The 21,106-nt window shown below is 45.2% G+C and overlaps 1 protein-coding gene and 1 pseudogene across 1 annotated transcript; one reads left to right on the top strand and one right to left on the bottom strand.

Moving 5' to 3' along the window:
- Nucleotides 1–11,232: 11,232 nt before the first annotated feature.
- Nucleotides 11,233–13,164, bottom strand: LOC111948410 (annotated as a pseudogene).
- Nucleotides 13,165–19,102: 5,938 nt separating this feature from the next.
- LOC111948409 (set1 complex component swd3-like) lies at nucleotides 19,103–20,357 on the top strand. The gene is made up of 3 exons (XM_023961340.1): nucleotides 19,103–19,262; nucleotides 19,749–20,257; nucleotides 20,352–20,357. Exons 1-3 carry the CDS (start codon nucleotides 19,175–19,177, stop codon nucleotides 20,355–20,357), a joined length of 603 nt encoding a protein of 200 aa, XP_023817108.1. The 5' UTR covers nucleotides 19,103–19,174.
- The last annotated feature ends 749 nt before the right edge of the window (nucleotides 20,358–21,106 follow it).

The following is a 21,106-nucleotide window of genomic DNA, read 5'->3' as shown; positions in this document are numbered from 1 at the left end:
TTGAGAAGACAACAAGGCCATCACTCATTCCAATTGTCTCAGTTAAGAAAAGTCTGATGGACACCAAACTTGTCCGACACCCACCTGTTGCTCCAAGTACAAGATTAACAAGGACTAAAACTGGCTTTGTAAAATCGGAAGGGACCCCAAAGACTCTTGAGAAGACAACAAGGCCATCACTCATTCCAACTGTCTCAGATAAGAAAAGGCTGGTAGAGACCAAACTTGTCCCACACCCACCTGATGCTCTCAGTACAAGATTATCAAGGACTAAAACTGGCCTTGTAAAAACTTGTGAGGTGCCAAAAACGTCAGTGAGGACAAACAGCCAAATGTACAGTCCAGCTGTCCTAGAAAAAGAGAAACTAAGGAACACCAGGCTTGCAATACCCTCACCGTATTCACAAAGTCTTACACCAACAAGTATCAACATCAGGTTTTTAAGAAATGATCCAGTGCAAAGGAATCCGGAGAAGAAGACTAACCCGTTACGCCTACCTGTTATCCCTCAAAAAGAGCGGCAAACAGGGAGTAAAGTGGCACCAATTTCATCCTATTTAGCAAGATAGATCAAGGACAAAAAGTAGGATTGTCAAGATGGATGTAGATGAACATCAAGATATTTTTGTAGATTTTTTTGTTGATATTGGATATATATTAGGATAAAAAAAGGTTTTGCTGCATGGGGAGGACTTAATGGGACTTAAGGGGACCTATAAAAAAATAAGATATTAAACTCTTTTGTTAGGATTTTTATTTTATTATTAGCATTAGTAGTAGGAACAGCAGCAGCATCATTACCTGTAGTTGTATTAGGACTAGATCTTTTAGATGATTTTGAAAATAAGTAGGCCTTTAAAAAGATTTTTAAAATGTTGCTGCATGGGAATGAGGAAACCTGTTATAATCAGAAAAGATATAAGCTATCAATGTTTGTTAGGATTTTATTTATTTTAATATCATCCATATCATTTTGGTAATGTGGAATTTTATAGATCTTTTAAATAACATTGGAGTTAAATGGGGATTGTTTTTAGGATGTTGTAGGATATTGGGACTGCATTAGTGTGTGTTGGTTTGTCATGCTACACTATTTTAAGAGGGAAATGTAAAAAAGGAAACTAAACTTATTTCTTTATCTGAAACAAATTGCATCTTGCGTAAAGTTTTTGGAATTTAGGCTGCATAGGGATGTAGTCTTTAGTATAACCTCATAGAAACTAGGCACATGTTTGACTCCCAGCTGCATCCTTTCTTCATTAAGTTTAGGGTTCTAAGGTGTAGTGGTCAGCACTCTGGACTCTGAATCCAGTGGCTTCAGTCCAAATCTCAACAGAACCTTGAAACACAATCTACTCTGATTTCCGATTAGTATTACTTGCTTGTCAACAGCACTGTTATATCCAGGCTCAGTGGGTGCAACATAAAAGACACAACCAATGGCTTACAGTACAAAGCAACCAGGTTTATTCCCACTAACATGGAAACACTAACAACAGTTATCTGTAGAGGGGAAAAAGGGAAAAAGGCTGCTGTGACAAGCATGAGTCATCCTGCTAGTATGGCTGCCAGCCATGGGAGAAGGGGGGGGGGGGGGGGGGGGTAAGCGAGGAGCCAAAAAGGGCCTTTTAAACCCACCTCAATCAGGTGCTTCTGGGGCTGGCTGGGAAACCTGGAGCTGGAATAAAGAAACTGAAAAGACAAGAAAATGGTCACATAACATCCCCTCCCATAAGCATGTTGGTCGCCAACATGGACAACGTTTTCGGCTACTCACAACCTGGAAAGGGCATCCGCAAGGACATTTTTACGTCCTCGAATATGGCGGATGTCCAAACAGAAACCTTGCAAAAACAGACACCACCGCATCAGACGCTGATTAGAATTTTTCATGCATTGCAGGGCAACCGGTGGATTGTGGTCTGTGTATACCACTACTGTTTGGGTGGAGGAAACGTAGACCTCAAAGTGTTCAAGAGCCAAAATCAGTGCAAGGGCTTCTTTTTCTATGGTGGAGTACCGGAGTTGATGGCAGTTAAACTTAGTAGTAGCAAACTGGATGCTCAATTCCTGATCGATCTTGAAGAAGGACAGCTCCAGCATCAACCTCACTGGCATCCACTGCAAGTTTAAATGGCAGGTTGAAGTCGGGAGCAACAAGAACAGGGGCACACGCCATCAGTGATTTCAGGTTGCTAAAGGCCACCTGACAGGCCTCAGACCACTCAAAGGAAACCTTTGGGCTAAGCAATGTGGTTAGCGGAGCAGCCACAATAGCAAAGTTTTTACAGAAACCCCTATAATATCCGGCCATGCCGAGAAAAAGCCTGAGGTCACGTCTTGTGCTAGGAATGCAGAAGTTCACAATGGCCTCAATCTTCGCTTCGACTGGACAGACCCGTCCACAACCAACCACTTTTCCCAAATAGGTGACCGTAGCTTTTCCAAACACACACTTAGCAAGATTCAGTGTTAGGTTAGCCTAAAGGCCTGTTCACACCGGGACGAATTTCGCCGGCGATTTTCGCCGACGTTTAACGCCTCGTGACTAAACAAAGGGCACCAACGAGAGTGTGCACACCGACGCGAAAAAACGCCACGCGTTAAAGCGTCAAAAAAAAAAAACGCCTCGGGTTCGTTTTTTTTTTTCGACGCGTCGCGTCGAAATCTACTCGACCAATGAGAATGGCGCTTTTGCTCACGTGTCTGGAGCTTCTGAAGTTACAGTAAAACACAACTTGGGGGCGCTCAAACACAAAACTGCCTTGCTGAGCACACATACCAGCGAAGAAGATAGACGCCAAGTAGCGTCTACACAGCCGCGAAGCAATAATGACGGACATTCTAAAATATCCCCAAACCAAGCACCAGTTGGAGCTACTGGTGCTTGAAATATTCATGTTTTCTTTGTTTGATTCTGACAAGCGTGTAAATACTTGCTCTCTTCTTCTGAGTGAAAAGCGACTTTAAGAAGCGTAAAGTTGCGCAGCGCCACCTTGTGTACAGGAGTATTTCTGTTTTACATTAAGTGCCATCTAATGTCAGGGAATGAAATTGCATGTTCGCTCGGCTCACCGTCAGCGAAAATCGCCTGGGTGTGAACACAAAAAACGTGGCGAAAAACGCTGGCGAATAACGCCTGGCGAATATTCGTCCCGGTGTGTACGGGCCTTAAGTCAACCTAAAAAAACATCACTGATTTGTGACAAGTGGTCAGGCCAACAAGAGCTGCAAACCACAACGTCATCCAGGTAAGCTTCACAACCTGATACACCCCTTAGCACTGTGTTTATCAGCCGTTGGAATGTCGCTGGCGCATGCCATGACAGTATACTAACAAAAATCATCAGTAGCAAAAGCTGAAATCTCACAAGCCCTGGGGATCAAATGAACTTGGCAATAGCCTTTAAGTAGGTCTAGTTTTGTGACATAAGCGGAAGATCCAACACGGTCAATGCAATCATCCAAACGGGGCAAAGGAAAACAGTCTGGCTTAGTGAACGAGTTAACCTTCCTAAAATCAGTACAAAAATGTGGTGACTTGTCAGACTTTTCAACTAGGAGACAAGGAAAGCTCCATGGACTGGAGCTAGGCCGAGCAATCCCATGTTGTAACATGTACGATACCTCTTGTTGCATCATCCGACGCTTCTCTGGGTTTATTCTATATGGATGTTGCTTTACAGGGAAAGCATCACCAACATCTATGTTATGCTCTAGAACACTGGTGCAAGTTGGCACGTCCGAGAAAAGCTCAAGATACCTGTGAAGGATAGCAACAATGTCAGCACGCTTTTCACACTCCAAATAAACCAGATGTACATTCAAACTTGAAAGTAATTCAGAGTTCAAGAGTCTTCGTTCAGGAATGCCCCTTAAAGCCACATTGGAGGCGTCCACGGGGTCTGAAACTGACACAGACAATGACATAACGGCCCTTGACTCTAGCCTATCAAAATAAGGCTTAAGAAGATTCACATGGCACCGACGTTCTTTTCTTTTTCGGTCAGGAGTCCGAACCATGTCACCAGACATATTGCATTAAATCAGTCTGGCAAGTGGGCTCCTCCAACCACCTCTCTTTCAATAGCTTCAAAGGGCCCTGCACTGTATGTCCAAACACTAACTCAGCCGGACTGAAACCCAGAGCCTCCTGAGTTACTTCCCTAGCTGCAAAAAGTAGCAATGGGACCCCATCATCCCATTCCTTCCCAAACTCCTGACAATAAACCCTCAACATGGTCTTTAATGTTTGATGAAAACGCTCTAAGGCCCCTTGGGACTCGGGATGATAGGCTGAAGATGTGCAGTGCTTAATAGAAAACTGCTGCAACACCTGAAAAAAAGCCCTGGACATAAAGTTTGTCCCCTGGTCTGTTTGAATCACACGTGGGAGTCCAAACAGTGTAAAGAACTTGACAAGGGCCTTAGACACTGCAGTGGCTGTTATCGTCCTCAAGGGAACAGCCTCAGGGAAACATGTTGCTGTGCACATCATAGTTAGGAGGTACTGATTCCCAGACTTGGTGGCTTAGGCTGCATAGGGATGTAGTCTTTAGTATAACCTCATAGAAACTAGGCACATGTTTGACTCCCAGCTGCATCCTTTCTTCATTAAGTTTAGGGTTCTAAGGTGTAGTGGTCAGCACTCTGGACTCTGAATCCAGTGGCTTCAGTCCAAATCTCAGCAGAACCTTGAAACCCAATCTACTCTGATTTCTGATTAGTATTACTTGCTTCTCAACAGCATTGTTATATCCAGGCTCAGTGGGTGCAACATAAAAGACACAACCAATGGCTTACAGTACAAAGCAATCAGGTTTATTCCCACTAACGTGGAAACACTAACAACAGTTATCTGTGGAGGGGAAAAAGGCTGCTGTGACAAGCATAAGTCATCCTGCTAGTATGGCTGCCAGCCATGGGAAGGGGGGGGGCAAAAAGGGCCTTTTAAACCCTCCTCAATCAGGTGCTTCTGGGGCAGGCTGGGAAACCTGGAGCTGGAATAAAGAAACTGAAAAGACAAGAAAATGGTCACATTACAAGCACATCAAAGGAAGTCTGAATTAACCACCCATATAAATTTTGTGGCCTTTGGCAGCAAAATAATTATATTTCTTCTGAAAAATTCCATGCAATTCACTCGTGGTGCACAAAATATGCCACATTAATCTGTCACAAACTATTTTATTCATAAATCTTTTGTTTTGGTCAGCATTCTGTTCAACTTTTTTGACTGAAACCTGTGAAAAAGTGTGTATTCTCCCTCTGAAGTATGAATGTAGGTTCACTACACTTCAACAAGGAAAAAAAACTTTTTCTTTTTTTGCACAGTAAATTGTGTGTTTTTATGGGTTCCCCCCATAGTGGCCACACATTCACATTAAACAAAGTCAGGAGCTGAAGCTCCGCGGCCCAGATGTGGCAGCTAGGAGCTGCAGTTGTAGCCGACCACAGCCAGAATTTCACTGCGGTTAAGTGATCCGACATCTGTGGAAGTGCGATCTCACTAGCCGTCACATGTACATACACATACGCAAGAATGATGCAATGTAGGCTTTGTACTGAAGTGGGGAAACAATGTTTTGGGGACATGTCCACATCAGTGACCCCACACTCTAGTTCACAGAGTCCACTACCACAGTGGGAGATCTCACTGAAGTGACCCTGTTTGCTGAGACGGGTCAGTCACCGATGTGGAGGATCCCTCTGAAGAAAACACTGGAGTTACAATGAAAGGGAAAAGGAAGAAAATAAAAATTACGATAGATGAATAACCAATGAAAGGAATATAAATAAACCTTAATAGACAAATATAAAATTGAAAATGTGAATAAAGACATGTGAACAATAAAAAGAATAAATAGATACACATACACATATATCAAATTGGTAAAAAAAAAAAATAGAGAGAAAATAAATATTTAAAATATCAAATAAGCCGGCACTACAATGATTCAAAACGTTAGACCCATCTATATTAAGCTTTTTATGGAACAATAAACCTGCAAGAATTAGTCTAAAAACGTTAAAATCTGCAAAAACCTATGGAGGCTTAGAATTACCAAGCGTCTGGGTAGCTCGGTTGGTAAGGTGAGAGGCTACAATGCAGGAATCCAGGGTTCGATTCCTGGAGGGTGATAAACAACGGTACTGGGTCAATTACCATATCAATGGCGAGCAATGAACATCAGTGAGGGTCCTTAGGCAAGGCCCTTAACGCTACTGCCTTAGCACGGTTAGGCTGCAGCTCACCGCTCCCCCAAAGGATGGGTCAAAATGCGGAGAAAAATTTCCCCATTGTGGGATCAAAAAATATCAATTATCAATACATCTTAAAATGATTACAAAACAATCCAGAAACCAACTCTTTGTTAGACTTGGAACAGGTGTTATGTGGAAAGATCAACCTGTCATATCTACCATTTGTTATCCAAACAGTTAAAAAACAGGATTGTTTCCAAAGTATTACTATAAATGCCACTTTGACTACAAGACAAGCATGGAATAAATAACTTCTTGGAATATCAGCAACTTAAATGTATAATTACTAAAAAGTTTAAATACAAAGACAATGACCTAAAAAACTAGTTACCTCTTACCTAGTTACCTATTTTACAATGAATAAACTCTCTCCAAAAAATACAAACTCTTATGCAACCTAGATAATAATATTTCACTTCCGATAATAAAATGGGACGCAGATTTGAGCATCAGCACAGATGAAAGCTCCTAGTCAGAACTTTGTCCAAACACCTTTAAACTGACAAAAAAGTCCAAACTTGCAGCTAATCCAATTCAAAACTCTTCACAGAATTTACTACACTGGACAGAGGATGTTCAAGATTGGTCTCAGTAACTCATACATCGGATAGTAATCTACCCGACAGTTACATACACGCACTGTGGTTCTGCACACCTGTCCAGGCTCTCTGGCAGCAGGTATGTGCCGATCTATCAGTCTGGCTTAAGGTTTCAATCACTGCTTTACCATCACTTTGTGTGCTTGTTGACATGAGTGCCATCGATGTAGAAGGAGGATTATTATCTATCATTTTCATATCTCTTTGTATTGCTAAAAAACAATTTTAATAAACTGGAAAAACAATAAAAATATTACTGTAAGTCAATACAGAAATCTGCTGTTTTATCATATCAGCTTGGAAAAAATGTCAGCCCAAAGTTCAAGTAACTTTGAAAGAATTCAGTCTCTCTGGTCTCCCATAGCTAACTCCATGACTTAGGGGGTGGGGGGCCTGGTCGTCCCTGCTCCTTGCCTTTCTGCCGTGGTTTAGGGGTGGGGTCAGGGCCTTCTGGTGCGCGGTGGGGGGCAGTGGGGACCCCGTGGTTGTCTCATCACCCAGGGTCTTCCTCCTGGGCAGAGGTGGCCGGCCCGTGCCTTGCTCTCACCTGGGCCAACCGTGGACTGTGTGGGCAGTTGTCTGGACCGTAGTGCGGCTCTCCCTTGGGGTGCCCTGGCCCATACCCGGGGTCGGGGTCGGGGGATGCCTAGAAGTCCTGGGTGACTGTGGGTTGCCTGTCTGGAGCTAGGGGTGCTCTCCTGCGGTGGGGGCCCGATTTGTGCACTACCGGCGCTGCAGGGGGGATGGGGCTGCTCTTCTGTTTGGGTTAGAGCTTGCACTCTCTGTCCCCAGGTCCCTCCCCACTCTTTGGCTCTGGGGGCCCCCATGGCGGACCTGCTGGCCCTGGCCTGGGTGGCAGATGTGACTGCCCGGCGGACGGTTGTTCTCTATCTTATTCTGATACCGTGCGGTGGGGGTGTCTTTTTTTGGGGGGGGGGGGTGTCTTGGTGTGGGGGTGACTGGACACTCTCCCTCCTTCTTTTTACATTCCATCATCCACCGTAGAAGAACATAGAGATCCACTTGAGCACAGGTGCTATCTTACCTTTGCACAAATAGTTTGAGTGACAAAATGAAATATTTTACGTGTTAGTCCGAAAGCATAAGTATGCGTGTGTGCAAACATTAGTTGTATTGTGATTTGACCATGTTGACATGGTTTGTATGAAGGCTTTTTTTTTAGATCGACCAGGTATGTTTGTGGCATTTGGGTGGGTGTGTGGACAGGCCCAGCCCCCTTTTGGATTTATATTACTTATAAACCTGACTGTAATGCTTGTAAACATCCAGCAACTTGTTGCCTTATGCTGCTTCACCGGTTCTACGGTTCTACCGTTCCACCCCCTCTCTTCCCTTCTTTTCTTTTCCATGTTATGTGGAGCACATAACATGTTATGTGGAGTGTGGAGCAGGAGGCGCTTTTCCCTGTTGCCTCTCTACACTGCACACCTGATTCTCACCTCATCACCATGTCTTTAAAAGCCTGCACCCATCTCCTTTCTCCTTGCCAGATGATTACTATTCAGTAGCTCTTAGCACCTGGCCTGTATATCAGTCTAGCTCCGTGAATTCAGCATTCTGTCTGATTTACTTTTTGTTCCTGAGGAATAAATTGTCAACCTGCCCTCGGCTTCAGTCTCTGCTTTGGGATCCTTCCACTCAACCTAACACGCTCCAACAAAAGACTATTACAGGTATAAGTAAGGTCAATAAAGTTTAGCCTAAATTACAAAAGGGGTTTACTTAAATATACACCCAGTGTATCAAATGTTTCATAAGCCCTATTGTAACAGAAAAATATGTCCAACATAAGAGGCTTTCAGCTCTCATCTGTCTGCTCAGCTGTTGGACAGGACAAGTTAGAAAAAAAATCTAATAAGTTAATAAAAGCAGTTTAAAAAAGGTCTTGAGCCTTCCTTTAAAAGTATGAACAGTCTCTGCCTCCCTGAGGCATGCTGGGAAGCGGTACCACAGGTGACGTCCATTAAAAACTGAATGGGGCCTCGCCTTAACTTTTAGTTCTGATAAAGGCCAGCACCAGAGGACCTCAGGGTCGACGAGGGCTCATACTTTGAAATCATATCAGATAAATATGAAGGCCCGAGACCATGAAAACATTTATAAACCAATAAAAGAACTTTAAAATCAATCCTGAAGCTCACAGGAAGCCAATACAGCAATTTTAAAATAGGTGTATTGTGTTCCTGCCCCCCGGTCTTCATCAGCACGCGTGCGGCTGAATTCTGCACCAGGTGAAGGTTCGATATCCTTCTTCTGGGAAGACCAGAGAGCAAGGCATTACAATAATCTAATATGCTGGAAATAAAAGCATGCATCAGCATCTCTGTGCTGGCAATAGAGAGAAATGGGCGGACACTGGCAATATTTTAAGATGATAAAACCCTGTGTTTGTTATATTTTTAATTTGTGGGATAAAATTCATCTCAGAATCAAAAATAACACCCAGGTTTCTCACACTGAGAAGGTTTGTAATTTTTTAGTTTAAATCAAACAAGGTCTCTCTTGTCTTCAGAGCCGATCACGAAAACCTCTGTTTTGTCCTGGTTTAGCCGTAGGAAGTTCTCTGCTATCCATGACTTAATGTCTAAAATACAATTTAAAAGTATGTTGACTGACTCTTCGTCATCAGGAGACGCAGCGATGTAGAGTTGTGTGTCATCAGCATAGCCAAGAAAACAAATGCCATGCCTCCTGATGACCTTCACCAAGTGGCAGTATATACAGCATATATAGATTAGAAAGTGGTGGGCCTAAAATTGAACCTTCAAACAGAAATGAAGATACTTCACAGAAAAGGGCGCATCTGGTGTAAAACTGTCTTGTCAAATCTTTCTAAAGTTGCTTCATTCTAAGTGCCAACTGTTGGTCCTTGCACAATTTTGACGATTAAAACTTAACTTGTTTAATAACTGAACTTATAGTTTAGGCTATAGTTTCAGTTTTAGATTCTTATGTTTTAACATTTTCTATTGTTATATTGAGAAAAGCAAAGAGCAAAACGAAAACAAAATAAAAATTTCCAGCAGAACAAAGTCACAGCACGGAGGCAAAAAAAATAACATAAAGAAATAATATTAAGCCGGTAAGGGTTAAAGGCTGTCAGTGCAGCCGTTTATTTGAATGACAGCTGCAAAAGTAAAGAAGGTAACAAACTTAAATGCTCAGGCACTAAAGCAATAAATAACAAAACCAAAGTGAAACTTAAAATAGATGGACGTCACCAAGACACAAAACACAAAGCACAAGCCGAAAACAAAGATCACAAGCAGAGGTGAAAACAAGGCAGTTTCCACAGGCTCTAATGCCAAGTCCAACAACAGGGGCCAGCTGATTAAAAGGATTCCTCCAAGGAATTCAGCTTCCACTGGAACAAGGGATGCTTGAGGCTTTTAGGCTTCCCGCCCAGCTTGGTGATTGGAGGAGGGAGGGAGGCCGCAATCATCTCCTGCAGGAGGTGAAGTCAAGTAATGTGGTGGAGGCTTCTGCAAAGCATACATACACACATACATACATATACACACACACAAGACCCACACACATATACACACCAAAAGGCCAGGGGCCGTAACATATATCATGGAGAAGCAGATCCTTATCCGCTCAAAGAGGACAAGGTTTGGACCTCCTTTATAATGAATGTTGACTAGATCACCAGGAAGGTGATCAAGCAGAGGCTGCCATAGCTTATAAAAAGTATCAAAATTGCCCTTTAAGAGGGCACTGAGGCGTTCCATAGGAAGAACTCTGAATGCCTCCCTATACCACTGTATGTCAGAAGGAGGTTGTCCCTGAATCCACAGCAGCAGTATGCATCATCTTGCCAGGTGTAAAAGCTTACGTAATAAAACCATCTACTGACCAGACAGAGGCCGCCTCTCCACAGACACGCCAAGAAGAACCAACGCTGGGCTCAGAGGGATTGCTTTGGGAAAAATACAGCTGAGTTCTGTTACAATATTTTTCCAGAATCTAGTGATCAGAGGACATTGACAGATGCAGCAACAGATGCAACAAGGCTTTTCGACACCGGTCGGAGCCGACGTGCGCCCCTCATTAACTGACAAATAAGAGGATGCTGGCCCACTTTTTTGTAATTAAAACCTACGTGACAGGCGGATATGGCCCGCCAGATACACTTTAATAGTGGAAAAGGACAAACCTTTTTCAATAAGTTCCTGATGGAACGATAGAATGACTGGGACGGGGCTCTGGTAAGGCACTACGGCCATTTTCACGCACCAGTCCTCAAAAACGCGCCATTTGGCGCCGTAGGCGGAGCGGGTAGACCGCGGCCTGGCACTCTGGATCGTATCCATGACATTCTGCGGGAGTCCCGCTGCCATGAGATTTAGCCTCTCCCGGGCCAGGCCCACAGAGCCAGGCGTTCCGGATGAGGATGAAAAACTTCCCCGCGGACCTGCGGCAGGAGGTCCCTGCGTAAGGGCAGAGGCCACGGTTGGCTGTGCAGCATCTGAATGGTGTCCGCTAGCCAGTGTTTCTAGGGCCACCGAGGGGCTACGAGGATGAGAGAGTGTTTTCCCTTCTCGAACCCTGGTGAGGGTAGGGGCAATCAACTCCAACGGTGGGAACGCATACAGAAGTCGGCGCGGCCACTCGTGCGCTAGAGCGTCCACCCCCAGGGGGGCGCTCTGGTCCGTCAGAGAGTAGAACATCTGACACAGAGCGTTCTCCGCTGACGCAAAAAGATCGACCTCTGCTTGACCATAAATGCTCCACATCTGGGCTACCACCTGGCTGTGGAGCTTCCATTCCCTGTAACGCGGGTCACGTCTGGAGAGCAGCTCGGCTCCCCGGTTCATTATCCCCGGTACATGGATGGCCCGCAGCGACAGAAGTCGGGAGCTGCTCCAGATAATCAGTCTGTGTGCTAGCGTGTGCAACTGAAATGAGCGCAGCCCTCCTTGTCTGTTGATATACGCCACCACTGTGGTATTGTCGGTCCTGACTAAAACATGGCGCCCTTTCAGGAAGGGTAAGAAATGTTTCAGTGCAAGAGAGACCGCCAGGAGTTCCAAGCAGTTTATGTGAACTGATCGCATGTGGGAGCCCCACAGACCGTTCACCGTCCTGCCCTCGTGAGTGGTTCCCTAGCCTGTCAGCGAGGCATCTGTGGTGATCACCTGTCTTGTTTGCACGATTCCCATGACAACACCTGTGGTGAGGAAAGAGACATCCCTCCACTTGTGTAGGGCCAGAATGCACGTCACCGAAGCAAGCACCCGCCGGTGACCATGGCGGGCGGAGCTTAGATTGAGCGACGCCACCCACCGCTGAAAAGGACGCATGTGTAGGCGACCAAAAGGAATGACGGACAGAGCCGATACCATCAGCCCGAGGAGCCTGAGGAACAGTCTGAACGTTATCCACGCCCCCCTGCGGAACTGTGACAGACACGCCCGGAAGGCTGTCACTCTTCTCCGCTGAGAGTCGCGCTCTGAACTTGACTGAGTTCAGGGACAAGCCGATGAAAGTGATCGTTTGAACTGGTGTCAACACGCACTTCGGGAGACTGCGCTGCGAGCAGCCAGTCGTCTATATCCGTTGCCAGCCGAACGCCCATCTGTCTCATGGGTGCGACGGCGGCCTCCGTGCATTTCACAAACACCCGCGGACTCAGTGAGAGTCCGAAGGGGAGCACTAGAAACTCGTAAATCTTCCCTCGAAAGGAAAATCTGAGATACTTTCTGTGAGGGGAGTATATATGGACGTGAAAATATGCGTCTTTCAAATCTATGGAGACGAACCAGTCTCCTGAACGCACCAACCGTACCAGACCTGCGTGTGTTAGCATTCTGAATTTGTACTTCAAGTATTTGTTCAGTGCTCGCAGGTCTAGAATCGGACACAGGCCTTCACCCCGTTTTGGGACTAGGAATTATCTGGAGTAGAAACCGCTGTGAGCCTGCTCCGGTGGCACTAGCTGAATGGTGGCTTGCAGTGTTTTGATCTCTTCCTGCAAACTGCGTGCGTTTTGCCCCCTGGAAAGGGGAGGAGTGGATCCAAACTGGAGTCTGTAACCCTTGGTAACAGTGCTTATGACCCAGTCTGGCGCCCCGCAGTGTCGCCATTGGTGTGATTTGTCAGAGAGCGGGCCGAGCGGCTTCCGCGTTGAGACACTGGTGGGCGTGGCCAACGCGAGCTGCGCTGATGCAGGGCTCGCTGCTACCACGGTGCTGGGCTGCTGTGCCACTGGTGGAGCAACAGCTCTCTCCTGTGGCCTCATGTGCAGCCACGCAGCTCCCACCCGGCTTGCCGACATTCGTATGTGTTTTGTTTTGTCTTTTTTGTGTTGAGGCTGCGCCCTTGGCTCAGGGCCTGGTTGCGCGCCTCAGGGATTTTTTATTTGTGTTTGTTTTAAAAACCTTTTAAAACACTTTCTGGGACACAACTGTGGCTCCACTGAGCTCTCTGTGGGTCCCTCTTTTCTCCTTTTTAACTGGCTGTGAACTGTGAGGGCCACCAGGGCCCACGGCTCTGAGCGACAGGAGGCGTTGGCTGGGCTGCCGTTGTCACGCTGGGAGCAAACTGTTTCTTGGCCCAGGCCCCTCTGGCCTCAGCAGGCTTTCCGTGGCCCCGGTCACCTGGCTGAGGCTGGCGTTTCGGAGTGCGGTTAGCTGGTCTAGCTACCGCTTGAGCTAAGGAAAGACGCGGTGCAGCTGGGGTAGGAGAGGTACCTTCCTGGGCAGACACGGCTGCAGCGCTTCACCTTCCCGTTTCTTCTCTTCACAGCACCTTTGCATTGTGGCCACCGCTGGTCCAAATAGGCTCTTTGGGTCCACCGGCACATCGAGGAGTTGAGTCTTCTCCTTCTGAGAGAGACTAAATAAGTTCAGCCACCGGGCTCTTTCCTGGACCACCATGAGGGCCATGGCTCGCCCAGAGGCTTGGACTGCGGACCTGTGGAGACACAGACAAAGGTCTGTGACCACGCATAGCTCGTCCCACAGGTCTGGGGTTGGTGTGGCTGACATCTGTTCCTGCAGCTCTGCCTGGTAGGCTAGGAGCAGAGAAGATGCATTCAGGGCTTTCACCGATGCGTCAACGGCCTTGTAGCCCTTTTCGGTGAGAGTTGACTGGAAGCAGTCAGCTTTCGAGGGCAGGGCAGGGCCCGCGGAAGTCATGGTGGACTTCTGCGTCGGGTGCAGGTGGGATGCCAGCAGCGGTTCGACTGGAAGGATATGCGAGAATCCGTTCTCCATGTTGGCCCAGTCCAAAGCCGAGCCGGGGCTTTTGGCTGAAAAGGGGGTGCTCCAGGACCTGGTCGCTTCCTCCAAGCACTCAGGGAATGCTGGCAGCAGCTGTCTGCTGGAAGACTTGGCTTTAGGCAGTCTTTTTCCCTCATAGCGAGATGTGGTGGCGTCAGTGAGGGCTTCAGGCCACTTAATGCTCAGCTTTTCAGCTGCTCTTCTGCAGACATCATGCAGGTCCATCGCAGCGGTCGGGTTTGGGAAGCCGCCGCACGCGTCGCCCGCAGCCAGCGGCTTTGCAGCCGATGGCAGAACAAAAGGCTCGCTGTCCTCCTCGTCCTCCTCAGAGCCGAGGCTGATGGACTCGTCTCCGGAGTCGGGCACAGTGTCCACCGTGTCCTGGAACTCCGGGGGTGCGGCCTCCTGCTCCTCCATGCCGTCCGGCTCTTATAGCAGGAGGAAGTCCCGCCTCCTGAGAGCAGACGTCACCTTCTGTCTGCCAGTCAAGACTGGCGTAATGTAAAAGAGCTTCTGGGGGACAGCGCAGGGGGCGTGTCCCATAGTGAGATACCGAAACGAATGTTGAAAGAGAACCGGGTTCAGCCCGCCTTCCCGTTTTCCCGTGGGTGATTTTTTTTTAAACACCAAAACATTAGAACGATTGCAGGTGACACAGCGTCAGCAGGTGACACAGCGTCAGCAGGTGACACAGCGTCAGCAGGTGACACAGCGTCAGCAGGTGACACAGCGTCAGCAGGTGACACAGCGTCAGCAGGTGACACAGCGTCAGCAGGTGACACAGCGTCAGCAGGTGACACAGCGTCAGCAGGTGACACAGCGTCAGCAGGTGACACAGCGTCAGCAGGTGACACAGCGTCAGCAGGTGACACAGCGTCAGCAGGTGACACAGCGTCAGCAGGTGACACAGCGTCAGCAGGTGACACAGCACTCATGGCGGTTTCTACGGTTTGTCAAAACTGCTGCTGTGACCAAATGAATGAAACTGTCACTAAGCTTAAGGACGAACTAGTAAAACTCGCTGATGCACTCACCGAGAAAGAGACTCTCTTCTCCAGCGCCTATCAACTCGCTGCTAAGCAGACGCAGGTGATCACCCGTTTGACGGTCGCCCAGGACACGCTTCCGTGGGACGCCGAATGTGTGCGGCCTTCCTCCTGCTCCACTCCGAGAGACCATCCATCCTGGGCTGAGGTTGTTGTTCGGGGTGCAAGAAGACCCCAGACGAGGCCGACACCACCATCAACGCCTCCCCAGCTCACCCTCTTCAATCGGTTCACCGTTCTGGGAAACGAAGACGTGGTCGTGGCTGTAGCGGGCAGTGTACCAGGACAATTTCCCGCCCCATCGGCACGGTTGCCCAGCGGAGCGAAATGCTCTCCCACAGCTTCAAGTGGCAACCACACTGGGGGATCTGGTGCAGACAGCGCGGCCGCCGTTTCCTTCACCGGGGCCCAAGCGAGGAAGCGAACCCCGGAAGCGGCTCAGACCCGACGCCCGGCGCGCGGAGAAGCAGCTTCAAACAGGAGGATAAAACTCCTCCGGGACGCGGTGACTGAACGGTGCACCGGCCGCGATCCATCACAATCCGTGCGGTCCCGAAAACGCCCCCCCGCCACAGGAGCAGTCCCAAGAACAGCAGCAGAGGAGCGGGGTGGCTCTGCTGCCACACCTGTCAAGTCCCACAACCCCCCGCCTCTACCAATCTTCACCCCAACAACTTTGATCATCGGAGACTCCATCACGAGGAATATAAGATACTTTAATGCAGTCACCAGATGCTTTCCAGGAGCCAAAGTGATGGACATTCTTCAAAAGCTTCCAGACCTTCTGCCTTCCCTCCCATCCACCATTACCCGGATTATTGTCCACGTTGGGACTAATGACACCACACTGCAGCAGTCAGAGGTAACAAAACTGGATTTTCTGGACCTCTTTGTCTATTTAAAAAATACTGGGAAAACTGTTTTAATTTCTGGACCCATCCCCACACTCTCTAGAGGATCCTCTAGATTCAGCAGAATCCTCTCCCTGAACACCTGGCTGCAGTCCGCTTGTTGCAAATTCAGGTTTGGTTTTATTGATAATTTTAATCTCTTTTGGAATTGCCCCTCTTTTTAATCGACCTGACGGTCTTCACCCCAGCTCTCTCGGAGCCAATATTTTAACTGCTAATATCCAACACACTGTGCATTGTTTTAAAGAGGACTGACTAGTAACTCCCAATACTCCCTCAGAACCAACATCTGCAGTGCCACAGCTAAACTCTGTCCCCTCCCTCAGACCCCCCTGCCAGATATCCCACAAGCTATCACCAATTGCCATTGTATAATATTGTATTTTATTGCATTTGTTTTTGTTTTTATGTACAGCACCTTGAGCTGTCTTCTCGTCATGAAAGGTGCTATATAAATCAAATTAATTTAATTTAATTTTTCATAAATACTAAATCTCTTCAATTTTTTGACATGTAGAGAATTCTTTTCCTCCTATTCAAATTTTTTTTAAATCTGTTTAACTTGCCTGAGTAGTTCAATTGAAAATAATCCTGTTTTGCACAGCGTAACGCTTTTAAGATTGTAAGACTAGGCGCAAAAATCAGAATTTGTTGCAGGGAGCCCAAGATGTGTAAATGAAAACAAGACAGCGATGAAAGTAAAATGCAAGCAATTGTATTAACACAAAATAAAACATTTAAACAATATAAAAAAAAAAGTAACTTGGATATGGGTCTGCGTGCTATTATGTTTTTTTAAAAAGTGTATTGGTGATGATGTAGTAGAGTTTTGCTGCAGCTGAAAAGTCGTTATTGAAGGTGGATCAGGATCTCAGATCATGTAGTTGGGTAGCTCGCCATCAAGTTGCAGATCAAAGAATATACAAAAATAAAACCTGACCTAGAAAGGGTAAAAAAAAAAGAAATCAAGAATTGAACAAAAGCAAACCAGTCATTTCACTGGGTGTACTGAAATAAATCAGATTAGCCATCATCATTGTAGGAAACAAAAACAGGAGAAACATTCTTAGCAAAAATCAAACAGCTGTTTCAAATAGAATTCAAATTGTGTGTACACAAGTCAAACAATTCAATGAGTCAAGGTTTCCAAGTTTCAAATCTTAAATCAAAATGTACTTTAAAGTTACAAATTAACGTTGTCCCATCATTAATCCAAGTAGAATAATTATAAACAAATTAAACATTCAAATTTCAAATGTTGCGCAACATGGTTTTTCAAGCCATCATCTAATTGAAAAATAGTGGCCATTTTGGCATCATGGAAATAAAAGTAACTAAAACAGTTCAAAGTGTTCAATTAACAAAAGAAAGAAAGCGACTTAAACAAAAATGCTTTGGCTTTAATTCAGCCGACTAAATTAAGACAATTAAACAAGAACCATTAAATAAAACAAAGCCTCAAAGGTGAGCGCAGCGTTAGCTTAGCTGTGCGACTATGATAAAGCTTTTTTCTAATTGTTTTCGGTGTCGCGACTGCAAAGACTCACCGATGAGCAGGTCTCTTCGGGGTTAGTCAAATGGAAGCGTTGAGGTTTCCAAATTTGTTTCCGTTTGTTTGAAGAAAATTTTCAGGCATCCTGGTGTGGCCACAGCAACAGCTGAGAGCAGGAAGAAGGTAGTAGCAAGCAGGAAGTGCACCCACTGACCTGGAGCTTATATCCACATTGACCCTTTCACAATAAGGGCGGGGCCAGGTGTTCCCACTTAGTCTGATGGCAAGGGGTTACAACAAGAAATGTCATACACTGAAAAAAATCAATTTTAGGAGCATTTTAAGGTCACAAATATATTTCCCTTTAACCTTTTCTTATAAAGGCGGCTGACAGAGATGCTAATAAAATCTGAAGGCAACTTTACCGTCATCAGGCCAGTTTGTGATCATATCTTCATATGAATCAGTCCAACCTCTGCCAACTGCTATATTAAGATTGTACTTGATTGTGTCTTATTGATATCATAAAAGATGTTATCAATAAAAAGAACATAAAGATGACATAACTGTGCTGCTATAGATGACATCACAGCACAGTGATGTAATCAATGAGATGACATCTCTGTGCTGTGATGTGATATCATTGATGACATCACAGCACAGTGAAATGACATCACTGTGCTGTGATGTCATCTCAATGATGACATCCCTTTGCTGATGTGATGACATCAGATGTCATCATCCGATGTTGATATGATCAAATCTGATAAAAATTGGCATCAAATTTCATCAATTGACTGTGTCTGGGATGAGATGAAAAGTACTAAATAGGGGGAGGCACTTTGCTTAGTCAGGAATCCCTTTAGAGACTTTTGTGACTGTCTGCGACCCAAGGAAGTTTGTGACTACAAGAAAAGGACATTTTGTTGGGTTGCCTTTAGGTAATATTTTAAAGATGCCAGAGCGCACTAACAGTGATAAAGACAGCTCTGAACACTGTGATTTGACAAGTTGTGAGTCTACAATGTCAACAAATTTTGAAACGGAAGACTTTAATGAAATTTGTAAGTACGTCAATATATCAGAAAAAGATTTTTTAGCTTGGCCTGTTTCAGAGGTAATTGAGCTCTTCAAAAGGGCAGATGTTGATGGAAGTGGAGGTCTGGATATGGATGAATTCTCTGTGGCAATGCAAGAGGTTTTTCCACATGCTGGAAAACAGAATCTATGCTTACTACACATGAAAATTGACACAAACTGTGATGGAGTTGTTGATCTTGAAGAACTTTTGGAATTTTTTGTATTCCAACATGGAAACAGTCGGACTAAAACTGATCTTTGTCCTTTTCCTCTGTTTCCTGAGTTCATTTCTATTGGACTGAATAGACACATTGTAAAAATCCTGCCGGTTGCCTTGCCCAATAGGGATAATCCTAACACAACACTGCAGAAACTCAAAACGTACAACAGATGTCAATATGTTGCTTTGACTGAAAACGGGGTTCTGACATTCTTGACTGACGGTTTTGAGAATTCACACAGATGTTTCCTTAGAAACCAAAGAAAAAAAGAGATTCCTCATTCACATAACAAAAACCCATTGCATGTTTATGACATGATTTACATTAATGACCTTAATGAGATAGCTGTTTCCACATCTGAAGGGGAAGTGCTATTCTTTGATTACACGACGCTCTATCAAGGTTTTTCTCGCACAAAATACTGTATAATAAATGATGAGTGTCCAGTTACAGCTATGGAATACACACGTATTGGCGCTAAAGCCATGTTTTCGATGGCAGATGGAACAGGATCCTTGATCATTTGCATCAGTCAAGATGTTTTAAAAGGAGGCCTCTTCCAAAAAGAATTGCTTTGTGACATGGTTCTAAAAGACTATCAATGTGTGCGTGTGTCAACCCTGTTAAAACACAGGTCCTTTGAGTTTTATTCTTTCAAGATCTCTGTTTTTTCTGACATATTGAACAGTTTACAGTACATTCCTCTTCTAAATTCCTATATTGTCTGTGGACGTTCCGCTAAGTTCATGAGTGTTGTTGGTTGCAGAATTTCATCCTGTCTGAACTATACCAAGGCAAAAACTATGACATTTAAATGTGCCAGCCATTTAAAGCATTTCAACTGTGCCGGTTTCACACATTTAAGAGAGTTTTTGATTTCTGGTGGAGACGATGGTGTTTTGCGAATTTGGGTATTGGACAAAAAGTTCTGTCAGCATGAACTCAGAGCACACTGCAGTCCCATTGTCAGTGTCAAGTATAGTGTTTCCGTGAGAACCTTTTTCAGTGTTTCAACTGACAAAAATGTAAGAATCTGGAATGAGTTAGATTTGACCTGTTTGCAGAGTTTCTTTGTTGATTGTTTGAAAACTAAAACCATTTCTGCTGTGTGTTACGAGGAACACAACAATGAGCTTGTTTTGGCTGATAAAGAATTAGCAAGATGCCTTGGACAAGGAACAGATGTCTTCAAGCAAAGAATTCCAAGTCATGACCAGCCATTGTGGGATGTTATTTACAACAGTCAGTTCAAGCAGCTTGTCTCTCTATCTCTTGATGCTTGTATACGAGTATGGGATATTTTGACAGGAGAGTTTCTTTTGGAATTCAGTGCCTTATCAAATGTATTTATGAAGCCAGTTGCTATTATGTTTGATCCGACAAATCGCAAATTATTGGTACTTTCTAAAGATAAGGAAATAGCATACTGGAACTTTAACAACGGCAAAAAGATTGAAGTTCTCCCACTGAAAGTCCCAAATCATGTGACAGGCCTGATTCAAGAAAGGGATACGTTGTTCATTTCAGCACTGAACTGCAAAACCATCTTTGCGCTGGACTTACAGAATGGAAATCACAAATATTTGCAGCACCCTTTATTAAAAGACACTTGTGCCATGGAGCTCCATAAAGACACACTCATTACAATATCCAGTGATGGCAATGCGGTTGCATGGGATTTAGAAAACTACAGAGTTTGCTTCTACTTCCACATCTTTGACAGTCCTAAAGTACAACCAGCAGGGATTGAAAACCAAGGTACCATAATTGATAGGGAGCCGTTAATTGAAGACCTGCATGATCCAGAAAGTTTGGCTTTGAGTACAGGTTATAAAAGCATGGGTGGAGTTGTCTCTACTTCTCTAAAAACAAGGACAACTAACAGGAAGACAGACATATTACTTGTGTCACATGGTGGTTTTGTATTTGCCTGGTCAATTCAAAGACATGGAGGAGTGATAGCAAAATTTAGAGCAGTGACAAAGGACAGTGCAAAGATTACCTGCATGACAACTAATAAAACAGAAAAGATACTACTGACTGGTGACAGCACTGGAAGACTCTGTCTGTGGGACATTCAGGGATTTACTGATAGAACACAGAGTGAGTCTGTACAACATAAAACCCTTGAAGAGTGGCATACATCACTTTGTGCTCCTGCACTATTGAGATCTTGGCAAGGTAGTAACAATGGGATTGCGTGTGTTTTAGTTTGCCCTGACTCTGACAATATAATATCTGCAGGA

This window comes from Oryzias latipes, chromosome 13 (assembly GCF_002234675.1).
Source record: "Oryzias latipes chromosome 13, ASM223467v1".
NCBI classification, from domain to species: domain Eukaryota; kingdom Metazoa; phylum Chordata; class Actinopteri; order Beloniformes; family Adrianichthyidae; genus Oryzias; species Oryzias latipes.
This window is presented reverse-complemented; position numbering and strand designations above follow the sequence as displayed.